Below are 22,609 nucleotides of genomic sequence, written 5' to 3' on the forward strand. Positions count from 1 at the left end.
TTACCAAGTTATTCTGACAGAAAACCTGAGCAACCATCAAGCATTTGTGTAGCCAACCAAATGTGCAGCTTTTCAAAGTCACTTCAGGATACTTTGGATCCAATATTTAAAATTAACTTCAAGAAAAATCAAATAACAGTTTCAATCTGCTGTTTCTAGCAACAACTGTTTACATCAGCTGACGATGTTTAATGAGACGACTTGTTGTCACCTCACCGTTCATTCAGCTGCTGCTCAGTCTTACAAAGCATTTGACTTTTTTTTTTTTTGCACTATCCCACAAAGGTATAATATTTTATTCTAACTTCTGGGCTATTTGAGTAAATTAATGGTATGTGACTAGAGTATCCTGACCTACACTTGGTCAAAGCACCATCGGAATAACAAATAACATTTACATCAAAAATGGCAGCTGCACATAATATGCAAACTTGTGAATATGAAAATTAGTTAGATGTTCATAAGTACACCAAAAATAGCTGGAAAGAACAAGCCTTTTTCTTTTTTTGATAGAAAGCTAATTTTCAGTGTTATCAAATATCCATTTAAAGATCCAACATGTCCTGTAGTGTCCACTGCTCCATGTGTGACCCTGAATGGCAGCTGGGGTCCTTTGCTTACATACATTTGGCATGAAAATGGCCTGATGTTTGGCTTGACTCAGAGTCTCAGGTGAGGGATTGGCATGGTGACGTCACGGAAGAACCGATGCACAAGGGCATTTTTTGCAGATAACCTTTTGTTTGGATCATAGTTGAGCATTTCCTGTGAAAAACAGATAAATACAAATAGCTTCAGTTGATATGTTGATAAACTTAATTTACTTATTCAGCTGATTTCTGGGGGTGGGGAGCATAGTATTGTAATGTTTTGTTATATGTGGATGCCAAGTATCAATACAAATGTGAATTTTAAACCGGGTAACAGGAGCACCCTCTTGCTTTTACCAAAATTCCCCTTTAGCCATTGAATGCTATTCATCACACTGAAATACATGCACTTGTTTAAAACAATCGTTTTTCAGGGAAAAGGACGCATGCCTATCAAAGAAGAAGAGAACAATGCTACAGCTCCCTCTGACACGTCTGGTTCGAGCTGCTCATCTGCTGAAAGGCCCGTCAGGGTGTCAGCCGGTTTAAAGCAACAATTGAACTTAAAGCAGCACTACACCACATGACCAGGAGGTGAAGAGATATAAAACCATTTGTTACCAATTGGCATAAACGGAGATCAATATTTCAGAATTAAAATACCTCCAATTATTATTTAATTATATTCATACTAATTAAGTTGTTGTGCAGGAGTAAATTACAGTATATCTAATATAATATTTGCCTCTGCCAATTCCCACCCCTGCTAATTACCACGTAAACAGACAAACAGAATCAGTGATTGTACTTTACACAGTAAAATTTGATTTGTTCTGTAAATAATATGATATTTGAATCACTAATGTTCTTACGGCGAGCAATTCCCTTCCATCCTCATCAAGAAGAGGAACCACTTTGGATAAATCCTGTCTGGCCCACTTTGGGAAAGATGGTTTGTAGTCAGGCAGTGATGTCACTCCAGGCCAGATGGTTTCATCAGGTGTTCCCAAGGTGCGGAAGATTCGGAATAACTGGTCGATCTCCGAGTCGCCGGGGAATAGCGCCCTCCTGGTGATCTGTACAAGAGTGGACAGTGAGGCCAGACTATTGGTGAGATACTGAGTTACTGTTAATCATGTGTAGCTTCTGTTTATTCACAGTAAGGGGATGAGAGTGAGCATATTACCATTTCTGCAAAGATGCAGCCAAGACTCCAAATGTCAACAGCTGTAGAGTAGTATTTGCAGCCAAGGAGGATTTCTGGTGCCCTGTACCAAAGTGTTACCACCTGAAAATCACCACACAGTCAAGTTAGAAAGACACAAAATGTTGATTTTACTTAACTATGCTGCAAGAGAATCACTTTCAGACTTATTCACAAATAATGTTTTACTCACTTAAGCAGAGCATGTAGTTAACTTCTAGAAAACACAATAAATAATCTGACTATATACGCAAAGGTGTGGATACATAGACAATTTTAGATTAAGATATTTTAACCATATAAATTTGTGCTTCAAAAATGGACTTTGGAAGTATAAAAGGAGCAAATTTACTCTAAAATGTAGTTGATAACAAAACAAATGTTTCCTGAGACCAAGGCAAGTTTATCTAACATAAGAAACGTCTAACTAGGACTGCAATTAAAGATTATTTTCATAGTATGATTCTAACTTGTATGGAAATGTGTGCAGGTTCATTTCACAGAATCACTTGACACTATTTTAAATTAGAAGCTTGTTAATGAAGGTTAATAATAGTTGCACAACTCACCTCGTGTGTGTATGTGCGGACTGGTACTCCGAAGGCTCTTGCTAGGCCAAAGTCAGCGAGCTTGATCTCTCCCTGAGCGTTGATGAGGAGGTTCTGAGGCTTCAGGTCTCGATGAAGGACTCTGTGAGAGTGACAGAAGGCCAGACCCTGCAGCAGCTGGAAAAGATAACTCTACAAATGCAAGATAAATAAACCCAGGTGAGTCATGATCTCAGACACACAGCCTTCAAGAAGACCAGCCTGTATCACCAAAGTAGCTCGTATTCAACCTTGACTAGAGGCAGTGGGATTCCAGTGACTGAGGAAGAGTCCATGAATTTCTTTAAGTCCTGATGAAGGAACTCAAACACAAGGTAGAGCTTGTTCTCCGTGTGGATGACGTCTCGCAATCTGAAAGAAAACATGAAGAGACAAGGTGGAATAAAAACTCAAACACAAACAATATAATCATTTCTAGAGTTTCTCTAGAGTTGTAACATAAATCACTTACTTGACAATATTCGGGTGACTGAGTTCTTTGAGAAGAGAAATCTCTCGGATGGCAGTGCTTGGTACACCTTCTGTTTCCCTGCATTAAATAAACCAGACATCAACTACTTATAATCCTGGGTTATGTTGTCATTATAACAAGATTACTGGATTCAATTTCATTCTTAATCCGTTTTATTCTTTATTTTAAGTACGTTGACAATTGAGACAGTATTTGAAAAAAGTTATACATCATTGACTGCACAGCGTTCAAATCAGAAAAAGACTGATTAAATACAACAATGACTTTGCTTCCTGTGATCTGACAGAAGGATCATAAAACTCCAAATACAGAGACTCACTGATGCCACCTGCTGAAAAACTGACCTGTCTACTTCTTACCACAGCAAGGCAGCATGTACTAGTCATAACAATGGCTGCAAATAATTACTACCTACTTATTTTTATTAGTGGTAATAATCAGTGAACTTTAGTAATCATTGTTATTTTAATGCCTATAACAATTATTTCTATATGTTGAAACTCACACATTAAAACATACATTATGTTGTCAATTATTTTCTGTTAATAAAGGTTGTTGAAACTAAACAGATGCTGAAATTGAGTAATCAATCAGATCTTAAATGTGAAAAAGGAAATGATCATTGACTTAAGGAGGACACATTCACAGAGGAAACAGACTGGACAACAACAAGCCCTTCAGAGAGCAGATCTCTGATGACCTCATCTGTGCATTCAAAGATGGTTCATTATTTCGAACCAGTCTGCTCATTCTCCTCTGACCTCTGGCATTAAAACAATATCTTATGCTCAGAGAACTGTTGCTCACTGGATATTTTCTCTTTTTCGGGCCATTCTCTGTAAACACGAAAGATGATTGTGTGTGAACATTCCATTATACATCAGCAGTTTCTAAAATATTCAGACCAGTTGTCCTGGGACCAAATAGGTGTCACATACAGTCACTCAAATGCTCATTTTGAATGTCTACATGCCTTTTAAAAGCACTGAGTTGCTGCCATGTTTTGCACATTGGCAGACTGGCCAATGTTCATTACCAGGCAGTTCAACGGATGTACCTAATAAAGGGGGCAGTGAGAGTATATCCCCTCTGGATATGCACCTGCCATTTTAAAAGTCTCACAGATTAGTGTTTTGTTGTTTTTGTGTCTGTTGGGTATCATGGGAAATGTTTTCTCTGTATTTGCACTTCGATTGCGTGCACAGCAATATGTCAATACATCTGATTTGAGTTTTGTTTGAACCACTTTATTAGGTACACCTTGCAAACCACTTTGTATTTTCACCATACAAATAAACCCGATTTAAATGTGATGGGGCGTATGGTTACAAACTATGTGACTCAAAAGAAAGCACAGCTTCAGATTTAACGGATAGTGTTTGAGGTGATGTTATTGTATATATTCTCCTGTCAGACGGGGGAAACAGCTGAGCTGTGTTCAAGATGATGGACCCAAACAACACTTTGACGTTCACTTACGTGTCCAGCCTTATTTTCTTAAGAGCCACAGTTTCTCCGGTGACTTTGTTCTTGGCTTTGTAAACCACACCATACGTCCCTTCTCCAATCTTCTCTACCTTCTGAAACGTATCCATAGTTTCTTCTTGGATAACTTTTGCTTTATCCAGTTAGCAACACGCTCCTCTTTGTGTCGGAGCTAACAGCCGCTCGGTGGCTACGGAGGCAAACGTTAACGATCAGAGCGTGGACCGACATAAAATTAACCGCTCCTCTGGGCTGGTTTAGGCGCTCCGGACTCTCCACAGCCTGGGAAGAGACTTGTTTCTTTGGTCAGAGTCAGACTGAAGACCCTAAAAGCCGTGATAAGGCTCATCAGGTAATGTTTGCACTTGTTTCCAGTGTAGATTAGCGCGGCAGATCCTCCTCGGTTGGAAAACACTGAACCAACCAGCAGAGCAGTGTTTCCCGCCTTACCAAGGGAGCGCTTGATTCTGTGTTAAAGACACACCAACTACTGGAGCCGGACGGAACTTTTCTTCGCTTCATCACAGGCGTCCTCTGAGAGAGTCACTGTTTTAATAAACGTGACAACAAAGAGTCAGTGAAATGTTTTTCAAACAGAATGTCAGTGGTTTCAAAGTTAATGGGCGCGGAGTCGTGGTATATCGGCGTATGCGCAGGAGTCAAACAAACAGCCCTCACAAGTCACATGGTCAAATGAAGATGACGTTTTACGTCAACGGCGGACGTTTATTTTTGAAGAAAAAAACTATTATGTAGATGCTGAACAAAGAGAATATTTAAGCATTTAAAAATTAACGCATATAATCACATAATAATTAAACAATGGTTATAAAATGCGTTTGTGTAGTTACTTGAAAATGTTAGTTTGGACAGTTATTTGGGGAAATATGCTGTATTTCTCTTTTGTTTGTTTTTGGTTTGTTTACATGTGTTTGAGTTATGTTTGTGTGTTTTTGTTTTCTATAATTGTTTGCTTCTGCTAACATATTTTGCATTAAATGTGGTATGTATAATGTTTATGTGATTAACAGGAAAGTAATGTAATCTAAAGGAAAGAGGAAAGAAACAGTAATATTTTCAAAAACAATGAATGAAATAAAAACAAAAGAAATAAAAAATGAGGAAAACAATATAATTTTGTGAAATATCAGAGGTCAAATTAAAGCAGTAAATTGGTGCTTTCACTATCTACTGCAGATGATGGAGGGGAATGACTGCTACTCCCTCTAGTGAAAGAAAGTGAGGCTGTGCAGTCAGTGTGAGATTTCTGTCAAGTCCCTGTAGAAAACAAAAAATAATGTTGTTAGTTCACACACTCACACAATAAACCAGATTGAAGGAATTCATAAATTAATTAATTCAGACAAATTAAAGTAGTAAAGATATATAAATAAAGGGCTAGAACTATCAATAACATAAAGAATTGTTAAACATCACAACAAAATAACAATTCTCAACTCCATTTTTCTGTGTCCTATAGGAGTAGGAGAGCATTATAAACATATCAAGCCATATACCCCTTCTTTACATTAAATAATAAACATTTTAACATCTATGAATATACAAGATAGAAAAATATCAAATATTAAGATAATAATGTGTAGATTACAGTATGACCTTAATATTTACAGTGTAAATGTTGTGGTTCTTAACCTTTTCATCACCTGAGAACATACTGAGCACTCAAAGTAACATCATTATTACCAATGTTAAAATACAGTGGTGTAAATAGGTTGAGCCAAGTCAGCTACAGAGTTTACACAGGAAGAAGATTTATTTTTATACTTCACTCACTGGTTTAGTGAAATTAGATTAAGATGGAGTGAGATTCATTATTTAAACATATTATTATTACATTGTTTCATTTTCTACGCACTCCAGTCAAAAGTCCTCAGTTCCACTACGATCACACACCCACGCACCACAGTTCGAGAACCAAGGTTGTAGAGGATATATATAAACGATACATGTAAATAGTTCATTTAAATTAGATAGATAGTGTATTGGAATTTAAATAGTGTATTCAAATACAATTGTTATTCCACATGTTTTCCTCCTGCTCCCCCCCAACCTCTCACTACCCACCAGCACCCTGTAAGTGCCCTAGTGTTCCTCCAGGGTCACATCCAGATTATTCAGTTACAAAGCCTCCAGGCGTAAGTGAGCTGCAGGGCCTCAATCAAAGCTCCTGTTTCCCCCGTTTAGTAGAACATGCAGCCAGGGCCCCCAGCAGGAATTGAGCTGGTGGCATAGCAGTTATATGATACAGCCTGTGCCTTTGTTATATTCACTACTGTGCAAAAGTTGTAGCAAGTGTGAAAAATGCTGTAAATTAGGAATGATTTCACAGATATAAATTCATGAAAACATAAGAACTGGGGTGCAGAAAAATGGCAGCAGGTGCTCTGGGCTGCAGGCAGTTTATTAGTTGAAGGGCAGGAGGAAAGTAAAATAATGACTGTCTGCAGGCAACAGTGAAGCATGATAGCAGATATTTATCCATCATGCAATATCAGTGTCAGGGAGTTGTCTGACATTCATGGGAAAAATACATCAAAATGTATTTTAAAATAATATACCAAATATCCAACTAAAAATGAATTAAAAACTAAACATGTATCAAAATAAGACACTGCATTTTTGTATTTTCAAAATATAAAGTACTTCCTGAATCTGAATCTAACCAAAAGGGGAGAATTAATTTGAGGTGGCTATATTTATACATAATGTAAAATGTAAATATTGTGTTATTGCAGTCAATAGCACAACCTCATTTGGGGACATTTGTAACAAAAAGGTAGTTTAAATAGCCCATAATATGAGCCACATCTACTGTGAGTGGTGGAGTATGGGGTTGTCACTCTTCTGTGAGAACAGTGGTGAATTCTGCTACAAATATGAAGCTGAATATAATATCTAAATAGAAAAAACTAATTACAAACTAATGTCTTGTATTTTAAATGTATGTCTTAAATACATGCATCAGAAATACTGCCCACTCCTGATTGCAGCACAATGACCCTAAACATACAGCCAATATCATTGTGAACTGTCTTCAAGGAACAATTAGGAGACCTGGAAGTGATGGTGTGTCCCACACATAGCCCTAATCTCAACATCATCAAAAGTGTCTGGGATTAAATGAAGATCTGTGGTTAGTTCTCCAACTCCTGCTGAGTTCCTTCAAAAATTGCTTTAATTAAGATTTTTCTTCTGTTAGCTTACAAAAAAAAACAGTTTAAACTCAGATTTGTGAAAGTATGCTAACTTTTCAGCACTTTTCCACACTTAACAGGGTTGGTTAGGATTTTGGAAAAGTTCAATCAATACATTAGGGACCCGGCTTCGACATTAGCCATCGAGTGTCCATTAGAACCGTATCTGTTGATGTGACTCAACATGGAGGCATTCACACATGACCAAAGCCCAGAGGCTTAAGTGAAGTTCCTCCGTGAGTGAGCTCAAACGTTACTGTGGCTGGATGGGAGTGACATTCCTTTCCTTGAAAGCTTTGTCTACTTTTACAGTGGTTGTTCTGGCTATACTAGTATGTAAAAGCTGGTTATTCACAGATTTGTACATGGACATTTTTAATCAGTACTCTGACGACCTGTTAAAAGTCTCCTGATGAAAGTAATTTAACATTCTTTTGTCTAATTTTTCAGTTGTGTTTGTGGTAATGAGGCCAAAAACTCCAGAAGGAATTAGGACCAAACCACGTGAAAACATCAACTTTTAGTGTTGTGGTTGCTGTATTCGTGAACTTATTTGACTGTCTGGTCTGATCGTTAGGTGGCTTTTTACAATTCAGATGGTTCTATTGATCGTACTTTTATTCTGCCATAGAACACAATCCCAAATGTTATGTGAGTTGGTGCTGAAAAACAGAGCGACTCTAAGCATGTGTGACTGCAGGTCAGGAAGAGGCTGTTTATATAATGTTTAGACCTAAACTCAACTGTGGCACGACGTTAAATCATTGTATTGTACAATATGAATTCGCAATTTGAATTTAATTGCATCTGTTTGCTGTCGAAATATACCCAGGAATATTCCTGCAAAGTGAAAAGTAAAAGTCCACAAAATGTCTCCGGCCTGCAAGAATAATGCGGCTCAGATGCTGTACAGTGGAAACTAATGAAGAAAGAAGCTAACAGCAAACTATTTGCGGCATGTTAAATCAGGTGCTCTGTGGGATGGATTTATTTCCCCCTGAACTTTGCTGTAAGCACATGAGAGGTCACATGTAGTGCAGTGTGAACAGTCCCACAGACATGAGACAACAGTGAGGAAAGCACGAGTCTGTGTAAGAACACAGCTCATAATGACCAAGTCTGGAGTAAAGAGTTTTCTCCTTTATTTAGTTCTTAATCATCTACCGATACCTTTGTGCACCTTGATTTTGTTTTTAAGAAAATTAAAGAAATAATACATTAAATATAAAAAGAATGAATAATAAAAGCCATAGTGAGACATTTAATCCTCACAAATGTATATTTTGCTCCTCAAAAACAACGTTTTTCATTAGAATAACCTTTGTTAGGAATATTTTCATCATTTATAGTAAATGAATATCATGAAAAAATATATATAATATAATATATAATATTATGACTTCAAGAGGGAACTTTTAAATTAATGTAATAGTTATTAAATTGTCTGAACAGTCTACAACAATGACAGAAATTGTTTTCTTTCGTATAACAAACTTTATAACAAACTTTGCTTTTACATTTTGCATTTTTATAGCTTTTATAGAGAATGATTACACTCAGAATCAGATTAACATTAATAATTAATCCTCATGTATCAGTGATATCTTGTTTCAGGATTTATCGACGTTATCTGTGCACGTTGCCACATGTGGGGATGTTTCATCAAAGCTAGACATGCCTGGCAAAACATACACAATCATTTAAATATATAAATTTAAAAAGCAGTTATTCCATGTTTTTTTAGCAATGTTATTGGCAGAAAAAGAACATTTTTAAAGGAAGAGCCAAAAAAATAGGTGCCGATATATGCAAGCTCCTGGTAGACATTAAAACATACAGAAATTAAATGAAAGACAGAGAAAAATAAATACATAAATAACCCAGATTATGCAAAAGAATCCATAATAAATATAAAATCATATCAGATCAAAAGGGAGATAGAACATTGCAATATTATTTTATCTTTATCCTGTATGAGTTAAACTACAATTTTTAGTATTTGAGAGGTCATTTGCGGGTAGAAAAATGTAGCTTTTGTAAATAATGATTTTATTGTTTTTATATTGTATGTAGCATCCATGTTCTAAGTGGAAATTGATTTGAATTTATTAATCACTTCCATAATGAATCAGCCCATTCTCCTTGTGTTCTCATCCTGATCACGATGAAAGTGGATTATTGAGGAGGATGTATGTCACAAACAGAGCATGGGTGTGTCTGCGTTGCTGCGAGCACAGATTCTTAGAGCTGCAGCAGCCCGAGGTGGACAGCAGGATGTGGACAAATGGCTGGGGAAATAAAAGGACGCCATTGATTTGCAGTCCACACACTCATCTTGTGATGCCCGTGCTCACATAGCTGCAAGGTCACACGTCAAACACCGGCATGACTCTGGCTAAGCTCAAACACAGTTCTCCCCACACTCACATACAAGTGAGCAGATGATCTTCCTTTTTGTATTACTGTGGGACGTGCAACATCACAATCAGAAAATGATATTTTCAAAATGAAACAGAGTAAAAGCATGTATACACGTGAACAAAAAATATATCATTAACTCTGGTCATAATGTACATTTTAAATGATTGCAAAGGTTATTAATGAAAACAACTGTTGTGTTTCCTCAAAACAACAGCACTTAGATGTGTTCTTAAAGTGGGAGGTGCCAGTTTTACAGACTCACAATGATGTCAGAGGTGAGAAGAACTTTTATGGTAATTCAGGTCCAAGGCCCTCTTAAAGAGAGTGGGGAGATATTTGTTAAATCTCTCTCTGGGGCTGTGTTGGGGCTCAGGACTGCCGGGTGAGGATCGGGGCTCAGACTGTAGAAGAAGCACAGACACAAACACAATCAGGATGACGACTCAGGCTCTGGTGCTGCTGGTTTTGGCTTTTACATCAGCCAGTGCAATTCGTGAGTACATCTCAACTTCTTTCACAACAAACATTTTGTCACCTTTTTCTTCTCTTTTATTCTGCACTATCTGGACCTCAAATATGAACTGTATTACACCACACCCTGCAACTGAAAGAGATCAACTATTTCTTTCTCACTTTCTCATTCGATGAAATGACTTGTTAACTTTGAGCGATTTGTTGTATGAGATGTAAAACCAATTTAGTCAGTCTAGCAAAACAAATGTATTTTCCCCTTTAATAACAAAGTCTGTTTGTTTGTTTTTGTGGTGCACAAATTGAAAGGTAAACAGACAGATCTGTCATTTTACACTTATTTCACGCTGACACACTTCACACTCTGTTAAACCCAGGGAAGATTAGCAAACATTAACACGCCAGTGTCACACAATTACATCATTTCTCATGCCAATTTTCCAAATGTAAGTGATACCATTTGGAGAACAGATTTGTAATTCATGTTTTTAATAATGATTGTATACTTCATTTTACTTCAAAGTTTATTTATTTTTAAGATACTTTATTGTCATTTTCACATACAATATTCTTTTTAGGACATCCATTCATTTGGACAACCTAAACAAAAGTGTTATTCTTAACCTTTCATACCAAGTTAACGCTTAACTCTAACCATTACCTAACCACAATTCAAACATTAGCCTTAAATTTGGTTCTGCCTCATTAGGGACCTGGTTTTACTCTCCATGAGTACTACTGGTCCTGACAGGGTCAATGTTTACGCTAAAAAAGGTCTAAAAAGGTAATAAATACAAGTACACACACAGACAGACACATGCTTGTGCAGCATTCATAGTGAGGACCCTCATAGACGTAAGCTTAACCTTAACCATCACAACTAAGTGGAGGTGGTTTATAAGTTTGTTGGTCCTTAAAAAGATACACATAAAAGCGCGCGCGCACACACACACACTCACACAGTGTGAGAAAAAAAGCCACTGAGTCTGGAATCCCTCATTCCACATGCCGGGATTATTGATGCTGCTGCTCAGCTGACAGTCACATGAAGGGGATTGAGGGAGATTGCAGGTCATGTGACCCCCCTGCTAAGAACCCCTGGCACTCCTGACTCCCCCATCAAACAACAGGGTGCCGCTCACGTTTAAATCAGCTCTTTTGTCATTGATATCGTAAAGAGATTGTGTCTCTTTTCAAGAACCAACATGCTTCAACTTTACTAAAATATGTTGTTGGAAAATACTACACAAAAAATAATATATGCAATATATACAGCCACACAACCAAAACCATATACCAAACCTTGATAATTGTGTTGATTGATAATGATAATAATGTGATTTGAACGTCATAGGTATTTTTCCTGAAGAGTTTGTAATATCCCTTACAGAGCGGAGAAGTCAGTTCACACGTTATCGCTCATGGAACTCAAAGATGTATCCTGTCTGGAAAGATGGAGACGCGAGGTTCAGAAACTGTTGGTTCGGTGAGCAAACTCTCTCTTTAGTCTTAAAGATAGAAATGCTGCTGTTTTTCTCAACAGATCCATCTAAAGATGTTAAATTGAGTGTGATCTTTTTTTTTTCCCCAGGTGGTGAAGTAACATTTGATGTTAAAAATGATGCACCTACTCTGACTGGAGCAAGGACAACCTTCAATATTAATCTAAATTTCCCACCAAATCAGACAGTGCTCACAAATGGGCAGGTGGTCTGGGCACAGAACTGCACCATCAATGGTAAGAGTGTGGAGAGAACCCTTTTTTCATTTATGTTTAAAAACACAGCCAATAACAATGACTTCCTTTTCTAATGCCTCAGTGTAATGTACTATTGTGTACAAATAATGTATTCTTATTGGCAACTTATGTACATATTAAGAGAATGTCTTTTATTTTATTGATGTCTGATTAATTTATGTTCTTCTCAGGACAACAGTATCAGCAGGGTCAGGCCGTGTATCCAGACCAGGACACTCCGCAGGTGGGACTTTTCCCAGACGGCTCACGGTTCACCAGGAGCCAAGAGAAGAAACCTCACTATGTGTTTGTGTGGAAGACGTGGGGTAAAGATTTTAAAATGACATCTCTATTTGCAACAGTTTGTTTTACTGACAAAGTAAAGAGATGTGAAATACTGACACTCCATTTGAGGTTAACAGAATTTATATTACTACTGAAGAAATAGTGAGTTACAGGGGATATCATTTGCAGCCATGACACCACAGTCTCCATATATATATATATATATATATATATATATATATAGATAGATAGATAGATAGATATACATATATATAGATAGATAGATAGATAGATAGATAGATAGATATAGATATAGATATTGTACAGTGTATATATAAACAGCTGTAAAAATGGCTGTGAAATTCTCAATGAGAAGTTTCTTCTCTATTCACTTGAGTTGACATTAGCCTTGGGCCAACCACACATATACAGTGTATGTGTTGTTAACAGTTTAACCATAGTAATTTGTAACACATTGTTATTGGTTGCGTATGTAGACTGTGTATAAAAATTGACTTGGTCTAAAACTAACTCCCATTGTGACATCTTGAGAATTGTAAATTCCATGCCGGTTTTCGAAAGTGGAAAGTCACAAACATTGGAGTTGTCAATCACACATACATAACTCATGTTTTATTGTCTATTTTTACTCTAAATGGGAAGATAATTTACAAAATTGACATCATGTTTTATTGAAGAAGACACTTGAAACTTGAAATTGAGACCATTAACTCCTCAGGATAATGTGTACTGATAAGAATAGGCTCTATTTCCCACAGACATCCATTCAAATAGCATCTAACTTAGTCGCCCCCTGGTGGCTAACTGAAACTTTGATCCAACCTCTAGATTTCGCTTTTCATATAAGAGGGTCATATTCATTTTTTTATATTTTATATCCAATCTATGGCTGTGCATTATTACTTGTCTATCTATTAAACGTTTTGTAAGTTTTGCATTTGTAAATGAAAACATTTTTGTTCAACTCAGTTTAAACAATTTAGAGCTCAACAAGCCCCTGGGTGGGTTCATTAAATCATGCTTTCCTGTGTTGGTAAATAAGAATCAAATCAAAAAAAATGTTTAATCAGAGATCTGAAATGAAGTAATTAAAACGTTGTTAAAATGATCTAATTGTTCTTCTGTTTAAGGACGCTATTGGCAGGTGGCAGACGGCCCGTCCTCCTCCCTCACCATTGGTACAGACAATGTCCCCCTGGGCTCCTACAACATGGAGGTTGTCATCTACCACTGCCGGGGCAAAAACAAGTTCATCCCTCTTGGCTACGCCTCCTCAGTCTTTATTGTCACAGGTAACCAACTCAGCAATTTCTGAGCCAACCTTTAACAATCCCCATTCTACACAAAATATCTCATTAGCATCTCTCCATCTGTCATCAGACCAGGTTCCCTTCAGTTTATCCCTCAGCCAAGTCAATGATATAAACCAGGACGACCAGAACTTCATCCAGAACCGAGCCATTGCTTTTAGTGTCAATCTCCACGATCCCAGTCAGTATCTCAGCACCGCAGACATCAGCTTCAGCTGGGACTTTGGCGACAGCTCCGGGACTCTGATCTCCAGAGAGCGCACGGTCACACACACGTTCCTCACTGTTGGAACCTTCAAGCCTCAGGTGGTCCTGATGGCAACCATTTCCAACGGATGCGCAAATCCCACTGCTGGTGAGATTTTATCATTTGTTCTTTTAAATGCAATCCCATGTGATGTCTGAGTTAAGTTTTTCTCAGAGGCTTTTAACTTTTCTTTCAGTGGCTACAATTGATGCCTCTGCTGTTCCAGCTGATGGAGGAGATGCGATCGCTCTGGATGTTCCTGCTTCTGATGCCACTCCACAAGCCGCAAATACAGAAGATGCAGCAGCAACTGATAATACAGATGCGGAGGCAGCAGAGGCAGCTGAGGTTGCCTCAGTGGCACCTGCAGGAGTTGATGCAGCTGTTGTACCAGAGGAACAAGATCCTGCAAACACTGTTGCTCCTGCTGCAGAAGTGGAAGTCACAGCAGAAGAAACAGATGCTACAGCAGAAGAAGCTGAAATCGCTGACCCTGTAGCTGAAGAGCCAGCAGATGCTGATGTAGCCGTTGCAGGTGAAGCCGTAGTGGTGACAGATGCAGCTGAAGAAGACGTGCCTGTGATTGATGCTGCTGTTGCTTCAGTTGCTCCTGTTGCAGTTGAGGTTGCCGCCGGTGTCACTGTTGCTCCTGTGGCAGAGGAACCTGTAGAGCAAGAGGCTGAAGTTGTGGCCACTGCTGCTGCTGCTGTTGATGCTGCTGCCATTGATGCTGCTGCTGCTGCTGCTGCTGTTGATGCTGCAGCTGATGCTGTTGATGCTGCTGCTGCTGATGCTGCAGCTGATGCTGCTGATGCCGTTGATGCTGTTGATGCTGTTGATGCCGTTGATACTGCTGCTGTTGATGCTGCTGCTGATGCCGTTGATGCTGCTGCAGCTGATGTTGTTGATGTTGCTGCTGATGCCGTTGATGCTGCTGCAGCTGATGTTGTTGATGCTGCTGCAGAGGTTGTCCAAGCTGAAACAGAAGCCCCTGCTGATAACGTTGTTGCTCCAGTTGCCACTGAGGCCACAGCCGTAGAGGAGACAGCACCGGCTGATACTGAGGCTGAAGTGCAAGAAACTGAGAATGAAGTTGTGGCCACTGCAGCTGCAGCAGGTGAGTAAATTTACTGTAAACTAAAATAAGCATACATCAAATAAAAAGACCACTTTTGTAACAAATACATAATATTTCTGCAGAGCAAGCAGCTGAAGGTGAAGTTCAAGCTGAGGTGGAAGCAGATCCAGCACAAATTGCCCTTGTTGTGGCTAAAAGACAAGCCCCAGAGCTGACAGCTGACTGCATGGTGTACCGTTATGGCTCCCTGGCAGCCACTGTAGATGTCGTTCGTAAGCAAACACTATTTTTTTGTATTTATGGCACTTTTAAACTAATCTAATACCAAAAATGTTTTGATACAAACACTCCAATAAACTCTTTATTCCTCTTTCAATCATGCAGAGGGTATTGAAAGCGTAGAGATTGTGCAGGTGTCCAACGTTGTGGCAGTGGCGACTGAATTAAATCAAAATGCTGTGGATGTCACCATTTCCTGTCAGGGAAGGTGGGTAGAACCGTTCTTTAGAGTCAGTGAGTGATAACACAAGCCAGTCCAAAGTTAGAACAGTTGGACAACAGAAAGCTGTGTTTATTGTATACACTCATAATTAATCTGATGTGCACTCCATGTCTCATTCCAAATTATCCTTTTTTTCAGCCTTCCAAGTGAGGTCTGCACAGTCATTTCAGATGCTGACTGTATCACACCGGTAGAAACTGTGTGTAACATAGCTACACCCTCTCCAGACTGTCAGATGATCCTCCGTCAATTCTTCAATGACTCTGGAGTATTTTGCCTCAATGTCTCCTTGACCAATGACGTCAGTCTGGCTGTGGCAAGTGCTAGAGTCAGTGTAACAGTAGGTGAGTAAAAGAACAATCCATCAATAGCCTCTAAATGATTCAATCTAGTTATTATTTTGTCTCATTCATTTACTGTGCCTCAATTACAGCCTCTGGTGGTTCCCCAGCTGGAACAGCTGCTACAGTACTGGGTGTTATGGTCCTCGCCTGCGTCGTCTGTTGTATTGGTTTAATGTACAGGTGAGTCATTTATCAATAGAGACCAAACTGAGAGCTGAATTATGTAAAACAAGTTTATTGTCAGCATCCATCATCACATTTGATGTCATGATGTGATCCATATTTAATGTGGGTCTTATGGATTTTTTTGTTTAACTCTAAAAGCAGGAAAAGCAGACAATGGAATTAACTCAGCTTCATAAAGTCAGTCAGCATGCACAACAAACAAGAGAACAAAATCACCACCAACACGTTTGGAGTATTAGAAAGAGAAAAGGTCCAGGGATTGAACCCTGTTGGACTCCTGTTGTAATTGGTAGCACTACAAAACAAGAATGTCAAGGTCTGCAGCCATATTAGCAGCTCTGTTAGCTCACACCAACCGCATATAAAGTAAATAACTGAAATGATCATCCCTGCAGCCGTGCCACAGTGGCTAAAAGCTGATGCTGTACAAAATAAATATTGGGAATGTCAACATTGATTTCACCTTCATGTAGATATAATGCCTAACAACACTGAACTGAATGTGAAAATGTGAGCATAACATGTTCTATAAAACGGTATTACCTAATGAAAACAACACAACTGATTACATGAAAAGATACAATCATCTTCTTTATTTTTTCGATAACTTGTTTACTTTTTATGGCATTGTTTCTTCCGGGACTTGTGTGTCATATACTCATTTCACTTTGTATCGTAACAGACGGTCTAAGCAGTACCAGCCACTGACAGAGGACCACGTTGTCAATAATGGAGGCAGCTCAGCCGTAACATCGGTGCCTTTGTTGTTGTGGAACTTGCTGAGCCGACAGTCACCGGGGGAAAGTCGTCCACTGCTTCAGGGGAGACTCGTGTGAATATCATCAGCAGCTTAAGCACTCAACATCAACATCGACAGCATTCATTACCATATCAGCTTTAATCATATACTGTATATTGTAACTCCCAGACATCTGATTTAAGCCACGTCCACTTTTGTGAAACCGCCCCATGTACAACATTTGTACAAAAAAAGAGGAATTTGAAATGTTGTAGACAGAAGTTATTTATTTTGACACGAATAGTTGATAGAAGCCACAACTGTGATTTGTGGCCAATTTATACTAAACTAATTAGAAAATCATGATAAGCACAATTCAGTTTAATTTCTTTACCGTGTAATTTAAATTCTGTGCACTAAACAATACTATTACCTTTGGCACCCTGAAAAAAATAAAATGCAACTTTGTCACTATTGTGTGCTTTCTGTCTCCCATATACAGTATTGTGCAATAATGTCTGGTAAAGGCATTATTAAACTCCGATGCTTAGCTGAAGAACTGTAACAGATGTGGTTTGTGTGAGAACTGAAAGTTAACTTCTTAATGATTATTGCACAAATTAAATTCAAAGGTACCACATGTTTGTATGTCTCTGCTTTCAAGTCAATTTGTGGTTGGAGGAAAGAGAGGACCAGGGCCGGCCCAAGCCTTCATGGGGCCCTAAGCAAAATTTGATTTTGGGGCCATTTATCAATGCCACGAACGAATAATGTAATATGTTACATAATTCTTCTGGGGGAATTCCGCACACTAACTCTTAAATGGCAGCAAAATCTGAAGAATGGTCTTAGTCTTCAAAACGGCACAATACTAAGATGTATACAGAATATGGTGTCAGGCTACTAAAAAGTAACAAAAAAGTGCAACAATAATTTAAGAGCTACACAAAATAAACTATACGACATCATTATATTATCATTAAATAGTAAAGTAAAAATAAAAATAACACTACAATGAAAGTCAAATAACTTACTAAAACAGCACCTTGTTGATTCACAAATAAGTGAAACTTCACATTATTCAGCCTATTGGGTTTTGTTTTTTGTTTTTTTTATAATGCCATGCCTTGGCTTGGGAAATGTTATCATCAGATACAAACAATAAAATTAAATTAAAAAATAGGAAATGAAATGAGCAGGCACTTAGTCCACTTATGCCTTTGACTGCAGGCTCTGGAGAGAACACAAGGAAAAACATTAGTGACACAGAGTTGAACAGTCTGCAGATGCCAAAATTATGCCAAAGACAAAGACAGATGACATGAATGAAAACTTTAACAGGTCCCACAAGTGAAGCCGAAGCCACTCCAGATCTCCCCCTGGTGGCTGACTGCTGTATAGGTCATAAACCCCACATCTTCCTTGATGGATGATAGATGGATGAAAGGCTTGTTGGATGATACATGAGCCAACCAAAAGTACATGTCAAATACACATTTCAAATACAAAAAAAGATGATTTCAATAATTTTAGTATACCCAAGTGTTTTTCCTGTAAGTTGTGTTTAATTAGTTGTATGATGGTACAAGAACAGTGTGAAATGTCATGACTGACAGCGAAGACTGATTCATGATCGGGCGATGATCAACACTTGTTAGGACATTATTTTGGCATCAATTTTAAAGTAGAGGCACATCTTCAATCTTTATATTCTATGGTGCTTCTATGTGCTTGCTCATTGTGGGAAATGTTGGGTTTCTCTGCTCTCCATGATGTTGTCTATGTACAGTGCCTTGATATAATGTACGTTATATATGTTATGTTATGATTTGGCGCTATACAGATAAAATTGAATTGAAATGAATTGAATTGGTGCAACATATCTTCAGTGAAATGGACAACAGCATCAATGGTCCTTTATTAGCAGCAGAGAGGTGTTAGTGAAGGTAGTAGTGTGCTTACACTGTAGATGCACAGCAGCTGAGCGTGCATTATGCTCCGCAGACTGTTCATATACAATGATTTACTATGATGTTATAGGCCACCATCATGCACTGAGCAGACAAAGAACTGCTGTTAACATGCACATCGTATGACACACTGCAGTGCAGGAAAGAAGGCTGACGTCACTGCAGCAAAATCATTAGCTGAAGAGGCTATGGTCTGGCCTCCACAGCAGGAACAAAGACATGGACTTAGCATGTCCCCCACCCCCTTCTCTCTGGTTACATTGTTAGCATGCATGAATTCAATTCCAAAGTATAAGCTTGGTCTACTGCATTTATGGTCTGTGTGGCTGTAGATGTATCTGTAGTTCTCTGTGCAGCAAAATATAAATTAAGACATGTTGTCATCAAGTGATCAACAAAACTTTGTAATTTTGTGTGTGTGGTTTTCTTCATATACCACACCACACACTCCTTATTGATCAAGGGCCTGTAGCCTTTTACTTCTGAAGAATCAAGTATCCAGTCTGAACTCTTATGTGGATATGGGATGTAATATTGTATATGATGACATGTTATTGTGGACCCCAGGAAGAATAGATGTTGTAGTACAGTAGCTAATGGTGGATCCTGATAAACTAAACTAAATGTTGTTCACTGCCTCATAAAAGAACCCCTGAGCTATCATCTTGCAGATCACAAAGACATTTCATGAGACTATCCAGTCCAACCAGGATGTGCTTTTCCTGCTTTAATTGAAAAATAAATGAATATATGAATAATTTATGTACATGATTTTTCACATTATTTTCAATAGGGTTTTAAGTGAAACAGGGCTGCACCTCCTCACTGAGTGCAGGGAGGAGAGTGGACAGAAGGGTAGTGGAAGCACATCAGTTTTTCTTGATCCACTATATCCGAGGAGTTAATTAAGCAAATGGGTGACAAAGTAAAAGCTCCATGTGTCAAAATGGTTTGGTGTTGTTTTATATTGGTTGGCACAAATAAAATAAAATAAACCAGCAGCAGGGCTTGTCTCATGAACATTACATACAAAACAATTAGAACATATTTATATAAAGGGTCTGGGGTTTCCTGCACTTCTCAAATGCATTTGCCAGACCAGCTGTAAACAAGAGCTCAATATCAACACACAAAGAAGTGTGATCTCTTTACTTCTCTACTACTGTGTATACTATTTGTACCAGGCCACATCAAACCTTTGTGCCAGAGGGTCTCTAACTCTCTCTTAGCTCTAACTCAGTCTTTTAACTTACATACAGTGCATAAATATTCCATGTTATGAATATCCTTCTACAGTGCTATGCTCCATTGCAGTAATTACTAAACACAGACATGAATCACCCTCGACTCGGTTCCTGCTCACATGAGCAAAGTGCATTTCAGTCATCTCCGATCACTCCGGACGCGTTCTGCAGCCAAGATGGAACACAACAGCTCTGCTGGAAGGAGGATGATCACTATCTCGTCTCTGACAGGCCTCTTCAATTCTCCCCAACCCTGCACCTTTTTTTTTATAGGTCACAGCATCACTGGCTTACCTGTCATCGAACACCAGCTGAGGGTTAGAGAGGGCTGAGTTTTTAATTTGCCAAATCACCAGCCCTTTTTCAGATGAGTCATTTGACACCAAGAAGCTGCACAGCTCTGATTAATTTTATTGCTCACCACTCCCTGGCAACAGACCTGAAGGTGATGGATTCAGTTTCCTTCATCTCTCCTCCACAAAGTAGTGAGTGACTGGATGTTATAAAGGATGTTCATGCTCGGCATCTACAATGCATTATACTCTTTTTACCGCAATGGATTCCTGACATCACATCCAGTCAAGTTTATTTTCACCAAACCTGGACATGATGATATTCTCAAATGTCCTGTTTTAGATGTGTTAGATGTGTTAATTTGGTCAAATGATGCAATGTTGATGCAAAAAATATATTTTGATATTACTCTTTAACTATAAAATATGTAATAATAACAAAAAAGGTCTGGTTATTATGTGTAAAAGTGAGATCTCCTCATTATGACAAATTTGCATAAACCTACGAGCAATGTATCGTTATCTTGGATAAATTAAAGGATCAATGTTCTAATGTACAATAAAGAGTCACAATCCTACTCATGACCACACCCAACACTCGGGACGTCATACAGCAAAGGAAATTCAAGCATTCTACTTCATTATCTTGCATACAATTTAATTAAAATCCCACATGCTCACACCCTATTTTCCCCATAGACTGCATCAGAGCTATACAGTAAATCCCCATTTTGACTAAAACATGAGACACATACTGTGAGCACAGTTTGTGGAAATGGTAACAGATATCGCTGCCTGACACTGTCAAAGATGCTCGATTGATTTCATGGTCCCTACAGGAATTCCCTAAGCACCAGGAGGATCAGTTGCTAATGGTAACATCTGACTGGGGGTTAGTATTACTTGTTCAGCAGCCCAGTCGAAAATCACTGAGTCGTATATTCTTGCACTTGCCTGTGTTTTGCCCGACATAAATGCTGCTAATGGGAGTGCAGATATAAAACCGTGACAGGGGCTTTATGGGCAGCTTGCAGCAGGATGTGGAAAAATAACACAAAGTGAGATGTGGTCTAACTGGCAACCGCCCTGTATGTAACACTGCCTTCCCCCTATGTCAGCTGGTATTGGCTTCACCTCCCCCCTGCAACCCTGAACAAGATGAGCAGAAGAAGATGGATGGATGGAGATGTGGCCGGAGAGAGGGTGAGGCAGGGTGTAAGAAAAGGGGGGAGAGAGGAGGATGAGAGAAGGGAGAGTTACTGAGCATGAAGCAGGTTGATTTGATTACACAGCAAAGACTAACATGAGCCATTTATTACACCAGAGAGAGCCAGAACTAGCCATGCAGACCTCGAGGGAGAGAAAACTATGTGTGGCAGTGAGTGTTGATGAACGTTAGACTGTAAAAAAAAGATTATTACATTTGTACTACAGTGTGTAACAGGTGCACAGGTTATGTGTTAAACTGTATATAAGAAAATGCACCAGATGAAAAATCACAAGCTTCACTTGAAATTAAAAGGAGGAGCCACACCCAGTTTACAGTGAGCATGCTCAGAATGACGTCAACTAATCTGTTGGCCTGTCTCTCGACCTTAAATAAAATTACTCTACACACACACATACAGAGAGAGAGAGGGAGAGGGAGAGGATACTGTCCAACCAACCCTGTCTTACAGAGGGCCAAAAGCCCTTATCAATCATACTCTGTCTGCCCGTCTCCAATGACCAGCAACTGAACTCCTCACAGACCTGCTCATTAAGTGAACTGTTGGGTTTTTCCTTTCTCAAATGATAGTGGGACGTTGAAATAATGTGTTGCGATTTGGCAAAATACAAATACAATCTGATTTGATGCCACACATCACTCACATGAACACACACACACCAATGTAGTTTACACATGACATGCATAATGCAAACAAGGCTACACTTGACATGCAGACACACATATATCACAGTGTTTATGCCAGAAAATATCCTAAAGAGGTAAGAAATACAAGTTCACATGTATGCATGTATATATGTACACACACACATACTCTCTCACTCTCTAATGATGGTGTTATTTCCACATTGAGCACACACAATGACAATAAGACAATCCCTTTGTAAGACAAGTGTGAAAAGCAGTAGGCAGTGTTCAATATTCAAACACAGCATAGAAATATTACCACTGGAATATC

The 22,609-nt window shown here is 38.7% G+C and overlaps 2 protein-coding genes across 3 annotated transcripts; one reads left to right on the forward strand and one right to left on the reverse strand.

The window, feature by feature from the left end:
- Positions 1-244: 244 nt before the first annotated feature.
- Positions 245-5,006, reverse strand: cdk2 (cyclin-dependent kinase 2). Its single transcript, XM_044023079.1, has 7 exons — positions 4,354-5,006; positions 2,854-2,931; positions 2,633-2,753; positions 2,364-2,534; positions 1,777-1,878; positions 1,463-1,666; positions 245-765 (listed from the first exon to the last, which is right to left on the reverse strand). The coding sequence occupies exons 1-7, from the start codon at positions 4,467-4,469 to the stop codon at positions 661-663; spliced, it is 897 nt and encodes a 298-aa protein (XP_043879014.1). The 5' UTR covers positions 4,470-5,006; the 3' UTR covers positions 245-660.
- A 5,319-nt stretch (positions 5,007-10,325) lies between these two features.
- pmela (premelanosome protein a) lies at positions 10,326-17,556 on the forward strand. Of its 2 annotated transcripts, XM_044022864.1 has the most exons (13): positions 10,330-10,488; positions 11,857-11,952; positions 12,058-12,204; positions 12,396-12,530; positions 13,641-13,802; positions 13,891-14,175; positions 14,264-14,602; positions 15,032-15,184; positions 15,268-15,417; positions 15,530-15,632; positions 15,786-15,991; positions 16,081-16,171; positions 16,860-17,556. In XM_044022864.1, the coding sequence occupies exons 1-13, from the start codon at positions 10,431-10,433 to the stop codon at positions 17,011-17,013; spliced, it is 2,079 nt and encodes a 692-aa protein (XP_043878799.1). In that variant the 5' UTR covers positions 10,330-10,430; the 3' UTR covers positions 17,014-17,556. The 2 variants fall into 2 exon arrangements, with proteins under 2 accessions (XP_043878798.1, XP_043878799.1); XM_044022863.1 differs by having other exon boundaries at positions 10,326-10,488; positions 14,264-15,184.
- Positions 17,557-22,609: the final 5,053 nt, after the last annotated feature.

The sequence above is a fragment of the Solea senegalensis genome, linkage group LG4 (assembly GCF_019176455.1).
Source record: "Solea senegalensis isolate Sse05_10M linkage group LG4, IFAPA_SoseM_1, whole genome shotgun sequence".
NCBI classification, from domain to species: domain Eukaryota; kingdom Metazoa; phylum Chordata; class Actinopteri; order Pleuronectiformes; family Soleidae; genus Solea; species Solea senegalensis.